The 12,914-nt window shown below is 39.8% G+C and overlaps 1 protein-coding gene across 5 annotated transcripts in view; it reads left to right on the top strand.

The window, feature by feature from the left end:
* LOC118420603 (EVI5-like protein) overlaps window positions 1-12,914 on the top strand; it is a 39,297-nt gene that overhangs the window by 7,532 nt on the left and 18,851 nt on the right. For 2 of the 5 annotated variants that reach the window (XM_035827441.1, XM_035827442.1), the window contains exons 1-6: window positions 3,852-4,272; window positions 6,923-7,163; window positions 9,570-9,794; window positions 10,116-10,190; window positions 10,485-10,610; window positions 11,643-11,786. In XM_035827441.1, the coding sequence (XP_035683334.1) occupies window positions 4,088-4,272; window positions 6,923-7,163; window positions 9,570-9,794; window positions 10,116-10,190; window positions 10,485-10,610; window positions 11,643-11,786 (996 nt within the window). In that variant the 5' untranslated portion in view covers window positions 3,852-4,087. Of the gene's footprint in view, window positions 1-3,851; window positions 4,273-6,911; window positions 7,164-9,569; window positions 9,795-10,115; window positions 10,191-10,484; window positions 10,611-11,642; window positions 11,787-12,914 lie in introns of those variants that run through there. The other 3 variants (XM_035827443.1, XM_035827444.1, XM_035827445.1) reach the window with 2 other exon arrangements.

The following is a 12,914-nucleotide window of genomic DNA, read 5'->3' on the forward strand; positions in this document are numbered from 1 at the left end:
ATCATTTGAGTTTTGGATCGGAGCTGGTCCTAGGTCCACTTCCGATCGGGGTCTCTGCTAGTAGTATGGCCGTTTCTCTTGGGAGTGATGCTGATACCAGTCTTTTTCCAATATCTTATCATCATTTGAGTTTGGATCGGAGTTGGCCTTAGGAGAGACCCCGATCGCAATCTATACTAGTAGAATCGTCGATTCTCCTAGGAGAGACCCCGATCGGAGCTGGCCCTAGGACCAGCTCCGATCGAGATCTCTCCTAGGAGAATCGACGATTCTACTGGATCGACATCTCTCCTGTGACATATACATGTACATGTACAGTAGGGCTGGGTACCAATATGGTGTACCAGTACAAAAAACGTTCTTTCTTGTTGACCGGTCCGGAAAACCGGACCTGAAGAAAGTCCAGTGGACTGGATGTTGGACCAATTAGAAAAGGAACAGATTATACTGGAACTATGGCGGCAGGTGTTCACATGTTTTGAGGTTAATTTATTGATAAAAGAAAATAGCAAGAGCAACGTAGAGGAGAGTTATCAAGTTTCTACAGTCAAAATTGGTGCAACTTAACAGAGACAGTTGTTTACGTGAAGATAGGATACTGAACTGAACTGAACTGAAGGATACTACATCAAACAGATTCCTTTCTAGTGAAATGGACCATTGTTTTGAGTATTGCCCCATACAAACAGTTATGTCCAGGTTCAAGTCCGGACCTGGACCTGATCCTGTCCAAACCTGATCCTCTAGACCGTACCTATACCAGAATTTTCTATACTGCCAGGCCTAATATACAGCACTTACTCCAGCCCCAAGAGCTATCTACCAATTAGAAGTCACAACCACAGCATGGTCAAGTTTTGATCAATGAATTTTTAACACATCCATCTAAAGACCATACGGTATACTTGAATAAGGAATGCATTCATACTAGGGCTGGGTACCGGTACAGAAAATTCAGGTCCAGGTCCGGTTCAGGTCCAAAGGATCAGGTCCAGGTCCGGACCTGAACCTGGACCTGATTCAGTATGACTCATACCAATATATTAATGGTCCATTTCACTACAAAGAAATCTGTTTGGTGGAGTATAAGACTTACACTGGCGTCTTAAAATCCTACAACACTAACTGCACCTGTACGATTGACTGTAAAACTTGGTGGAAATGACTATAAACTCTACTCTACTTCACTCTTGTTATTTTCTTCCACCTGCAAGCGCCAAAACGTGTGAATGCCTGATCAAATAATATGTTAATTTTCTAACCGGTCCAACATCCGGTCCACCTAATTTTTTCAGGTCCGGTTTTTCTGGACCGGTCCAATAAGAAAAACCGGTTTTGTACCGGTACGCTGTACTGATACCCAGCCCTACTTCATACGGTTCATGAACCCTTCACCCTCCGCGGTACAACTGGCAAACACCGACAACTTCCCATTTTGAGCTGCGTTAGACAGTGCGCCCTAACTTGGCACGCTTTTGTAATTTGCTCTCTTCGTATGCTGGTGACCAATTTAGATAAACATAACTAAAAATTCTAATTTTATGATATATTACCTTTCTTTCGACAGTAGAATTGTGATTGTGTGTGCTTCTTGTCTCCCGCAAGGACGGCTGAATCACAATCCAGGTCATGTATTCATGGCAAATGGGCGAAATGCACTGAATGCGGCAGCCCAACTAACAAAATTATTACGAAAAACGACAACGCCAAAATCACAAAAAAAACTCTGTGTATGTATTGGGATACATATTCGACATCACTCTGTGAAGTTTCATTTTTATAGACGGTACAAATCATTTGTTAGAGTAACAAATCTTTGGGCCGTTCGCTCGTCTGCCACCTTCGGGGCCACACTCCCTGGGGAAAACAACGGCGGTGATGCTTAATATGTTTTTTTTTCTATGGCCAGGCTTCTACTCAACAAACATTTGAAGACCAATATATTTTTAGTGTTTTGTGAAGCTTTATTTCTTATGTGTATGACAGTTGTGTGGCTGTTTTGTTCAGGTTGTATATTTAGGGACACGAGCCACCAATACCTAGTAACAGGTGACCACAGCGATTCGGCGCTACCAACATTATTGTAAAAATTCTGTCTACAAAAAAAAAGGGAAGTGAATATGTGTAAGTATTTTTTAATGGAAAAAACAGCTGTTTGTTTGGACTTGGTTTATTTATCTTTCTAATCATCGTAGTCAGTGGCAACAAACACGGCATACTTTTGCATAATAAGATTAGCAAAAAATCTGTGGCATCCTAGGGCAGGAAGCATCTTAGGGCAGCCCCCGTTAACCCTCTTGGCGAAGGTAAAATGCACAATTGATGTGCATTGAGAAGGTGATACAGAATGTGTAAATCGTAACATGGGTAGCACATTAACGTAACACTAGTTCACCTTTATCCAGGAGGTACTGTAAGTGCATTTAAGTTCACGGGGATTTAATTTCGCGGTAGCGGGAAAAATGACTTTTCGCATTGGTTTTAAGTTTGTGGTAGCGCTATGCAATGTATTCTCTTACTGCCATGGAAAAAATGTTTGCGGTCGTTTTAAGTTGCGGTGAAGAAGCCACTGCGAAAACCGCAAATATCAAACCACCGTGAAAGTTTCTGCACTTACAGTAACCGTTGCTTTCAGAAATGGGTATTTACAAAAGTGAACTAGCGTTACATGTATTCCTATATGAGCAAGAAGATCTCTGCAAAAGCAAGAGTTATCATCAAAATGGACTCTTTTTACTCAACCACATAACAAGATAGAATGCCTCTCCTGGAAAATATCAAATTTTAGTCTCTTTAAGGTCTCGTTGATGAGTTTTTTCTTCCCATAGACTTCTCTGTTAATTCGTGGTTTACATGGGCGCGTTCATAATGAAGCTACGTGAAATATCAGCAGATTTTTCATTCTATGTTGAGCACATTTACCCTTAGGCCTATATCGTGGAAAAAATTGCCAACATCAACTATACATAGATTTTTTTATAGCAATTACAAACTACGATTAGTCAATCCACACAAAAAGCACTTTTTCGCTGTTTGTGAACAGCCGCACCACTCTGTCAGGACTGTGTAGCTCCGACCTAGTGCGCGGCTGCAAAATTTTACCTGCTAATTTCTTCAGTACTGTTACAACAAGCTTTCACCAATCTAACTTTTGAGATCAGTTCCACTGGTTAAAAGGGAATTTCTCACCGCTAAAAACATGTGTCCATGCAGCCATTTATTTGTTGGCTCGGACCTCTTTTACTTTAGGGTACCCACTCGGAGTAATACATCAATGAGACTCATAATTCAGGTTAGACCTGATATATCATAATGCACGACACAATCTAGAATGTAGCACTACTGGAATGGCCTGGGGCTTCGTGGCACTATCCAAGCTAGAAACTGAGAACACCTTTAGGTGTCCTCTGAAGTTGTTTTTCCAGTTTGCTGTAAGACTAATACCTGTAGGTGGTATTCTCCCACAGTAATTAAACTGCCTCTGTGCACACATCAATGCTCCATTTTGTTTCTTACACACCGTAAAGGACAGTTTGAGGGGTCAGGCCTCATGAAACAAGCCAACAATTATTTGCAAATCTAATCATTTTCCACTTTTATTCAGCCAACCCAAAACACACTGCCACATTTGTTACAAGGATGACATATCCCCTTGCAAGTATTAATATCTGTCGTGAATGAAATTGATTTATGCAATGCAAACTAACTTTAAGATACTAACTAGATTGTTATTTTAAACTATGTTACCATGAAAATTATGTTCATTTTTAAAAGTTCACCTGAAATGTCCTGGGGTAAAGATAATTGTTAATTATTGACCTCTGACCTTTAACACTGCTGGGAAATTGTGTTGAGAAGTGTGCAGAGGTTATAAGAAGGGAGGGCGTCAGCCTGAAGGACGTCATGATGTAATTACTGCGGGTGTTGACCGCTGACACTGGAACTTTGTGTTGAAGTTGGGTGCTGATGTGGCAGGTATAGGGTGAGGCCCATGTAGGGGAAACAGACAACTGCCTGTTCTTCAACTCTGCAAACCTGAGGCTTGTCACAGACATAGCACATGTTTTGTAACATCCAAGACTAGAGAATGGATAAACTTAGCCAGTCGGGCCGGACTGTGGATATAGTACAGCTTGTCAGTGAAATTCCTGCTGAAATAGAGGAACCTCCAGAACAGTCAACAGGCTTTTTTGATCGCTTCCTTGCCCCTCCCAAACGTGTGAGGAGAGCCTCCTCTCCTGCCAGGCTGTCAAGTTCAGACAGGACTGAAAGGTAGGCTGTCAGTATGGAAGAGTTCACAACCATGTAGTACTGGTCAAGTTCTGTACTGTGGTGTATGTTGTGTACTTAGACACTCTGAATGAAAATGTAAGATGGGTATAAATGTTGAATCTTGTACAACAAATATATATTAGAGAGATATCTAAATACGTTCTTTTCTAACGTACAGTTCTTTCAAAAATCTTTGCTGCTTTTGAACTCCTTTGCCTTTTCACCCCTAAGTTAGTTGTACATGATATTTTGACTTGTGAGAATGTACAGTACAAATTACTGTAATAGTGTACACATCAAATTTCCCATTAACTGCATAACAGTTACCTAATTTCACACGTGCACCTAAATCTAAGCCAGCAATGAACACTAGCATTTTAGCACAAAATAACCTGTAAATAATAGACTTTTACAATGTAGCTAATATGTTAACGTTGTCAAGACGTGCACAGGCACTTCATTTTTGTTTTAATTTGTCATAGTTGTGTGGGAATGGAGTTATGATATGTCTTCCAATGGTTAGCTTTATTAAATTTGTCAAGTAGTTTATTATGTTTTCCAGAGCATTTGCGTTAGTGCGTGCTTGTGTGTACTGCAACATTTTGATATCTTGTGTGCTGGACAAGCTTTGGTCACAAGTTGTGGTCGGTATAACAGCTCATGTAATCAGGTAGTGATTTAGGTTTGAGCCCTCCAGCAGCTTTCCTTTGAACTGCAGGGGGCAGTTCAGTTGCAGACTTTAAAACTTACCTCCAAGCAGAATTGTGGGTGGCCTGGACTTTGCTTGGCCCTTTTGGTACTGTGTTATGCCACCAGTAGATCTGCTGGGAGATCTGAAAAAGTATATTAAGTCAAGAGGGGATGACTGAATTTTCATGCTTTTTTCGCTATTCAATGTAGTTGTATAATAAATGTGCAAATTAGGACTTTATTACAGTATATAAGCCATCATATCTGTGAAGAGTTGTAAGCCTCTTTTTGTCATACTTGGGCCCCAATATCGTTCAGTACACTGTACGAGTGTTACAGACAGGGTGATAAATTTCCGTATCACACGGGGTTCTAAGTTGTGTAACACAGGTTTTCATTGATTAACGTGAATGCACTCCGCACTTGTCAAGTGCAGCACAGTCGAAAATTGAAATACCAGATTTGGACATTGGAATAGCTGTTGTTCCCATTTTTTTGTTCAAGGACACCAGATTTACTCAACCTCTGGCGCATTTCGCATTGATACTTGTTTTTCTCAGCGTGGGTATGACATACATGTAGATAAAGTATAGTCCTAGCCCCTGTTGGGCTGGTACTTACGAATACACCCTGTTGTATTCATCTCCTTAAAGAATGGACATTGAATATATAATTCTTTTCGGCGTGTCTGTCTATCTGTCTGTGCATGTGTGTCTGTTTGTGTTAACAGATTTTAAAGTCAGCATGACTCAAAAACCTCTGGATGGATTTTTATGATATTTGATATTTGGGTAGGTGTTGGGAAGACGGAGGTTGGGAAGGTCAAGTTCGGGCCCCCTGGTATGTGACCTTGGTACTGCATTTCAGAATTTCTGTTTTTTGTATCTTTTGACTGACCTGGATGTGCTATGGTCTTGATTTTATGTTGTCAGATAGCTTATTGTAATGTAAGGAAGCAATGGTGTATATTGGGGCCTCCTAGTAGCTTGGTTTTGAACTTATATATCAAAGGGGCATTTTTTGTCAAAATCTTCCTAGGAGTAGGAGAATAGTTGAACAAAGGAATAACGGATTTCCATGATATTAAGTTTGCAGGTAGCTTAGATAGAGATGTGCATAATGAAGTAGAAATTATTCAAATTGAGACTTTATTTGCATGGTAACTGAGGAAAATCTACATTTTGCAGTGTTCTCCATTATTAGACTCAAATGTACCATGTTCCGCATGGAGTCATGTGACTCAATCAGCAGGGTATTCAATTCATAAGCCAGAGGTTCTGGGACAGAATCTGTTGATATGCCACTGATCTCATGCCCTTGGGAAAGGCACTTTACACGACGTTCCTCACTTCACTCTCCAAGCTTCGGTTAGGGCCATCCCTCGGATAGGACGTTAAATAGGAGTTTGTGTTTGATGAGAGCCAAACCTCAAGTTAAAAACCCAACACACCTATTGAAAATAGTAGGGGTCCTTCCTGGTGTGAGTGGTTTGAACCTGCAGCCCTACATGTATGTCCCTAGACTCTCTACTGTTGCGATTTAATCCCGCCTATTGTAAGCACCTTGCAATCCCCTGGCTGTATAGAGAGAGTACTTGGCACACCCATAACAACAACAACAACAGTTAATGGCAGGTTGAACATTAATAATTTAACAGATACTGATTATGCCAATAAGTTCCTAATTTATGTGATTAATACAAAAGTGCCATATTTCCTACAAGTGAAAAATGATTGGACTGTCAACATTGTGACATGTGTACACGTAAGTTAGTTAAACTTTTAAGGTGTACATGCCCAAGCATTGATTATGTAAATATCAAAGTCATTTGCATAATCAGAATATGTCATGGAGATATGAGTACAAATTCTCTAATGTTGCAGGAATACTTGCAACAGGCAGGTCATTTTGTCATTTCTGGAGCAGTGTACCATTGTGCGATTTACCAGTAATGTTTCAGGATCCTGGAGGCTGACAGTAAGTCACTGAAGTCACTGTCAGACTCATCTCCGCGAGGCTCCAGGACCAGCCTGGTGTCCAGTGATTCTGTCAACAGTAACCTGAACAACTATGGTGCATCCGAGGACATGACGGAGTCAGGAGGGGACAGAACTCCTACTGAGGAGGATACCTGGGTCGTCTGGGGAGACATTGTTAATGACTGGGAGGAGTTTACCAAGCGGAAACCAAAGTTCCTGAAGGTCGGTGTCATTACTAAATAATTGTCATTTCTTTGATACAGGACAGATAACACAATGAGACCTGGCAATGAGCCTGTTAACCCTTAAACTGCCAGAATTTCAGCCCTATAAAATGCTATCAGTGCCAGAAAAGAAACCACCGAACAAGGCCGAAGTCCCTAAATTCTGGCATTTGTGCACTACACATGCGCAAAGCTGCTACTTTGGAGGAATACGCTATCCCAGATATATCCGGATGCGGCACACAGGGCATGTAATGTGTGCTGCATATATCCGGGCTTGGCAGTTTAAGGGTTAAGATACACCAAAACAATATTTACTTCCTAGTGTGTGACCTTGGTACTGCAGCAGAACTTCCTTTTTTGTATCTTTTGACCTGGACATGATATGGTCTTCTTTTTTTGGTGGTGGATAGCTTGTGATGTAAGGAAATGATGTATGTTTGGGCCAGGTAGCAGTTTGCTCTGGAACTGCAGGGACAATTTTGTCAAAATCTTCCAAGGAGCATAATGGAGTATACATGTAGAAATGATGGATTTCCATGATATTTAGCATGCAGGTATCTTTGGCAGAGACATTCATAATGCGGTGCAAATTATGCAAATGTGGACTTAATTTGCATACTTTATGTTCATAAAAAGCATAAACCCCAAGGGACCAATTCTGATCGTACACCATATCGAACAAATAGAACCAGGTAGAACCCCCTTTTCTATTTCTAACGCCTCCAGTCGAAAACAGCCCAAGTGGGACAGAAATGGCAAAAGAAATACCGTATTATTTCAGTTTGTTGAAGACTTCACCCACCAAGTATACATGTAGTTGTTTTGGGAGGGAGAACCACTGCATAGCATTACATTGTTGGTAGGCAGGATGCACGTGTAGAGCAGGGTATGTACATGTATAAAACATGGGACTCTGCACTAGCAGACTTTGAAAAGGTCCTATTATTTGACTTATAGTACAAGCTCCCTCTCAACGAGTGCCCAAGCTGCTTTCTTCTTAATTTCATTTTTGTCATAAGCATGCATGCAACAAATGCAGTAGAAACCCTGTCACAGATATATGTACATGTACCCTGGTTTTCACGTTCGACCACACGTCAGAAGCAGGGCACTCCTGCCGACCAACCAGGTAATATATGCAGTGCCTCCCGCTTCTGCTCTCACTGAAATTCAGACACCCTTAACTTGCAGCATTTGGTATTGTCTCCATGAAAGGGAGATTAGGTATTGCCAAGGAAGTGGCTTCATTGTGGGAACATCATTGAACACAAATTATGCAAAGTAGAGCTTCACTAGTCTTGTACGATTAATGAAAATGCTTCTGTGTTAGGATAAGACTTTCATATTTCATAATTTAGGAAGAGAAGATCATCCATGGATAAGATTTATCCAAATCTTGATCTTATTTGCTTATATAATGAGAACTTTGTATGACACATATAGCAATATCAAAAAGAATTCAAAACTTTCCCATTTGAACAGTTCCAAAAATTGCTATAAACAAGAAAAATACCTCTATGATATAAATCACTTTGAAATTTATAAAGCCATAACACGGTTGAGAATTAGTAGGCTTAAATCAAATATAGAAACAGGAACTTCCAGATACTTCAATATAGCCCCTGACCAAAGGTTCTGCCCATTTTGTCCGAAGAAAATTGAAAATGAATTTCATTTCGTCATAGAGTGCCCTATGTATCATATGTTACACAATAATTCGAGCCCATAACACTGAGGAAGCCACACGGCGAAACATGTTTGTTGTGTGTCGGTTCGAATAAAGTTCCTAAACGGGGAACATGCGGCTCCAGCGTCTTTTCTGAAGATGTGGCGTAAGTGTGAACGGTTGGCTGAGGTCTCCTTCTCCACATATATCTATCATATGTTACACAATAAGTTATTCACATTCCTATGTCAAAATACTATAGATTTCACGATACTCGATACCAGACGTAGATTTGACTATATGATAGTATATCTTTAGATCCGACAGTCCTGATAATGCTAAGATAGGTAAATACATAAAAGATTGCTTTATGTGTGATTAGAAAGGATAGTGACACCCGTGTTTAGCCCCATGCCCTGATTGTATAGACTAAGGTTTTCTTAGTATCCTATATATTGTTTAGTTAGTAGAATTTTAAGATTTATTTTGTATTCACCTTTGTTTTGTAGTTTATACTTGACCATACAAGAGTCACTGTACTTTTTGTCATGTCAATAAAATTTGCAGTATATTATAAATTGGAATGTCATATTTGAAACATTTGTGTAACATGTCACGTTGTAGTTTTAGTTTAACATCAACATACATGAATGAGGGCCTATTTTCTGCAGTCAATGAGGCAGTGATTGTACTTATAGGCAGAGGTGATGATGTTGTGGAACTCTTTTTTTGCAGAATCTAGTGCGGAGAGGTATTCCCCACCACTTCAGAGGTATTGCATGGCAGCTGCTGTGTAACGCCCACCAGTCACCGCTCAAGGAGGAATATGCCGAGTACCTGAAGGCCACATCGCCCTGTGAGAAGGTTATAAGGAGAGATATTGCCCGCACATATCCCGAACATGAATTCTTCAGAGAAAAGGATGGTCTTGGACAAGAGACACTGTTTAATGTCATGAAGGTATGTTGTCTTGTTGTTCATGATTCTTCTTTAGCCAGCACAATGTCATGATAAACATATAACTACGGTGAATTCTTCTCAGGTTTGAATGCTGTTGTAGCTTTCAATTGGTGCGTAACTCCTCTCTTCATTACGTTGGCTGAAAAAAGATCCAGAAAAAAAGGACTTAAAATAAAGATTTGATAAGAAATGATAATTGATTTTTTTTATTATCAATTGAATCTTAGCAGAAACTGAAACTACTTTGTGAAGTTTTAATGCTGCAAGTATCAGACTGAGTATAAACCAGCTGACATCATTTTGTATTTGATATCTCTTCAGGCCTATTCTCTCCATGACAGGGAGGTTGGGTACTGCCAAGGGAGTGGCTTCATTGTGGGACTTTTACTTATGCAGGTAATTATGATATTTTATTCTACAAATGATGATGAAGAGGAGGAGGTAGTTATGCATTGGTCTGTAACTATGTTCTTGTACTTTGTCTACAGTTTGCTGTCCTTCCTGTTATGTACATTGCTTGTACATGTCTTAGTCGATCAGACCTACAGTGTACATGTGCATGTATACAAGTCTAACGGCAGGGTGTCGATCCTTGATTTGATCCACAGTCAACTACTCCAGGCTTGTCAAAGTTTGCAGTTATCTTATGATGATGTATGTAGACAAGTGCTGACACATTGATGTTTGTAGATGCCTGAAGAGGAGACGTTCTGTGTGCTGGTACATCTGATGCAGGACTATCGCCTGCGAGAGTTGTTCAAACCCAGCATGGCCGAGCTGGGCCTGTGTATGTTCCAGTTGGAATGTATGGTGCAGGTCAGATAGCCTTACATTACAACTTACATTATCTTGGCAGTGGACACTTAAAGAACTGTTAACTGTACAAAATTTGTACAGTAACTGTAATCCATTTTGCTGACAGAGATATTTTTAGATTTTACATGTAAATTTTGCCATGTTGATTCCATTTTAATGGAATATATTAGAATAATATATTATATGGATGACATCCTCTGGGAACCACAAAATGGATGCAAGTGTGTGAATAAAATAAGTTTGGCCCAAAAAATAATTGCCTTCATTATGAAATTAAGTGGTCTGGAAGGTTGAATAAATGACTGTGAAGACACAGAGTATAATATATTATACTATAGTGTACCAAACAGTAGATTCTTCATACTGTATTTGTTCTTTCACATTTTCTTCTTTGACCTTGGAATTGACCTAAGTGGTATTCTATGACATTAGTATAATTTCTTACAATCTATGGGGCCAGGCATGTATTTTCTCCTTTTGCTGGTTCTTTGTACGATTTACGGTGTGGTTGAAAACTTTTTTTTTGCTGGAAAATGAAAGCTCCCCCGCCCCACGGCTGTCATCCATATAATCCAATCAACATGGCCGTACATAGCCAAAGTAGCCAAATGCTCTTTCTGAGATCCTTTGATATACACGAATCACTATGTGAAAACGCACAAACCTTATGAAAATCACATAAATAGCTATGCAAAAATGTAGGGACCTTATATGATTCGCACAAATCACTATGTGACACACAAACCTTATGCGATTTGCACGAACCTTATGCAAATGACGTTATGTTACGTGACCCGGCGGCGGTCGACCAGTTTCGCATAAGGTGCAAATCGCTTAAGGTTTATGTGTGTCATGCAGTAATTCATGCGAATCACATAAAGTTTGTACGTTTTTGCATAGTGATTCGTGTGGTTTTCATAAGGTTCGTGCGTTTTCACATAGTGATTCGTGCGTATCACATAATTTCGTACGAATCGCATAGGCTTTGTGCAAATGCTAAGGCACCAGTTTTTTGTTGTCCACATGCTGCAGGAACTGTTACCAGATCTGCACATCCACTTCCAGACGCAGTGCTTCCACACCTCCATGTACGCCTCCTCCTGGTTTCTCACACTGTTCGCCACAGTTTTCCCCCTGCAGGTGGCCTGTAGAGTCATGGACCTCTTCATGTCTGAGGTGGGTTCCCAAGAAGTACTAACGTCTTACATCAGACAATTCAGTGTTCTCGTCATGCGGTGATTTGGGCCCCTACCCTACACTGTTTTCAATCAACAAAGGGGAATTTTATTCTGGGCTGTTTTGTAACAAAGGCCAATAGTGTTTTCACTAAATTTGGCCATCAAAATGCAGAAAGTAGTGTTTTTGAAGTTTATGAATGTAAAAATTTTCATGGCAGGACTCCCCTAAACCCCTTACAATGTTCATACCTGCATCGCATACCAATGTGGCTTTGCTGCACTAAGATGCCTCTTATATATGCTGTGAAAAAATCCTGGTGAGAACACTGACATTCATACTTCACACCTACATGTACATGTACATGTACATGTACCCTTACTTCTTACCTCTGTCAAAGAGCTTCTGATGTCTTTGTTTTTTTACACTGAGTCTCCAAAATTGCAAGCTGTATTTTTACCTACAGTCTGGAAGTTTTTTTTGCAGATTGCAGGTTTAACCTCTTCTTTTCTTCACATTAATACAACACCATTTATAGGACCACAGAATTTAAAAATTAATTTTAATTAATTTAAAGACCTTCTTAAGTGCAATATACATAACGTCCCAAGTGTACATGAGGTGTAACGTAATACATGCATACTTGTACTTTATACATCCAGGTGTTCAAGTCATTCTTGAGAAGGTCTGAATATCAAAAACACAGTTTTTCTTGTGTATTCAATGCATGACATGTACTTGTAAAAATCCAGCAGACAGTTGAGACTTCATAGGTCTCCTACACACAACCAAGTTCTCTACATTTGTACCTCATAGCAAGTCATGTAAATGGTTAGGTTGCTGATGGCTATGGCTATGCTTAGAAACAAGAAATCTTTTTAAAAAAGCTGTGCCTTGCCGCGTATTTTATGTTATTTTGGTAAGTTAGACTAGATTCTACGCTTAAAAATCCCGAGTTCCACATGTCGCCCCCCCTTCCCCCCTCATTATCATAATTTATGTCAGATGAATTATTGGCACATTAAACAGGTTTTGTAAAACTTTTTGACCCACAATGAATATGCATTATTTTTTATTACAAACTAAGTTCCTTCTGATGCAATTTGTGATATATATTTATATAAACAT

The sequence above is a fragment of the Branchiostoma floridae genome, chromosome 8 (assembly GCF_000003815.2).
Source record: "Branchiostoma floridae strain S238N-H82 chromosome 8, Bfl_VNyyK, whole genome shotgun sequence".
In the NCBI taxonomy this organism is placed as follows: Eukaryota; Metazoa; Chordata; class Leptocardii; order Amphioxiformes; family Branchiostomatidae; genus Branchiostoma; species Branchiostoma floridae.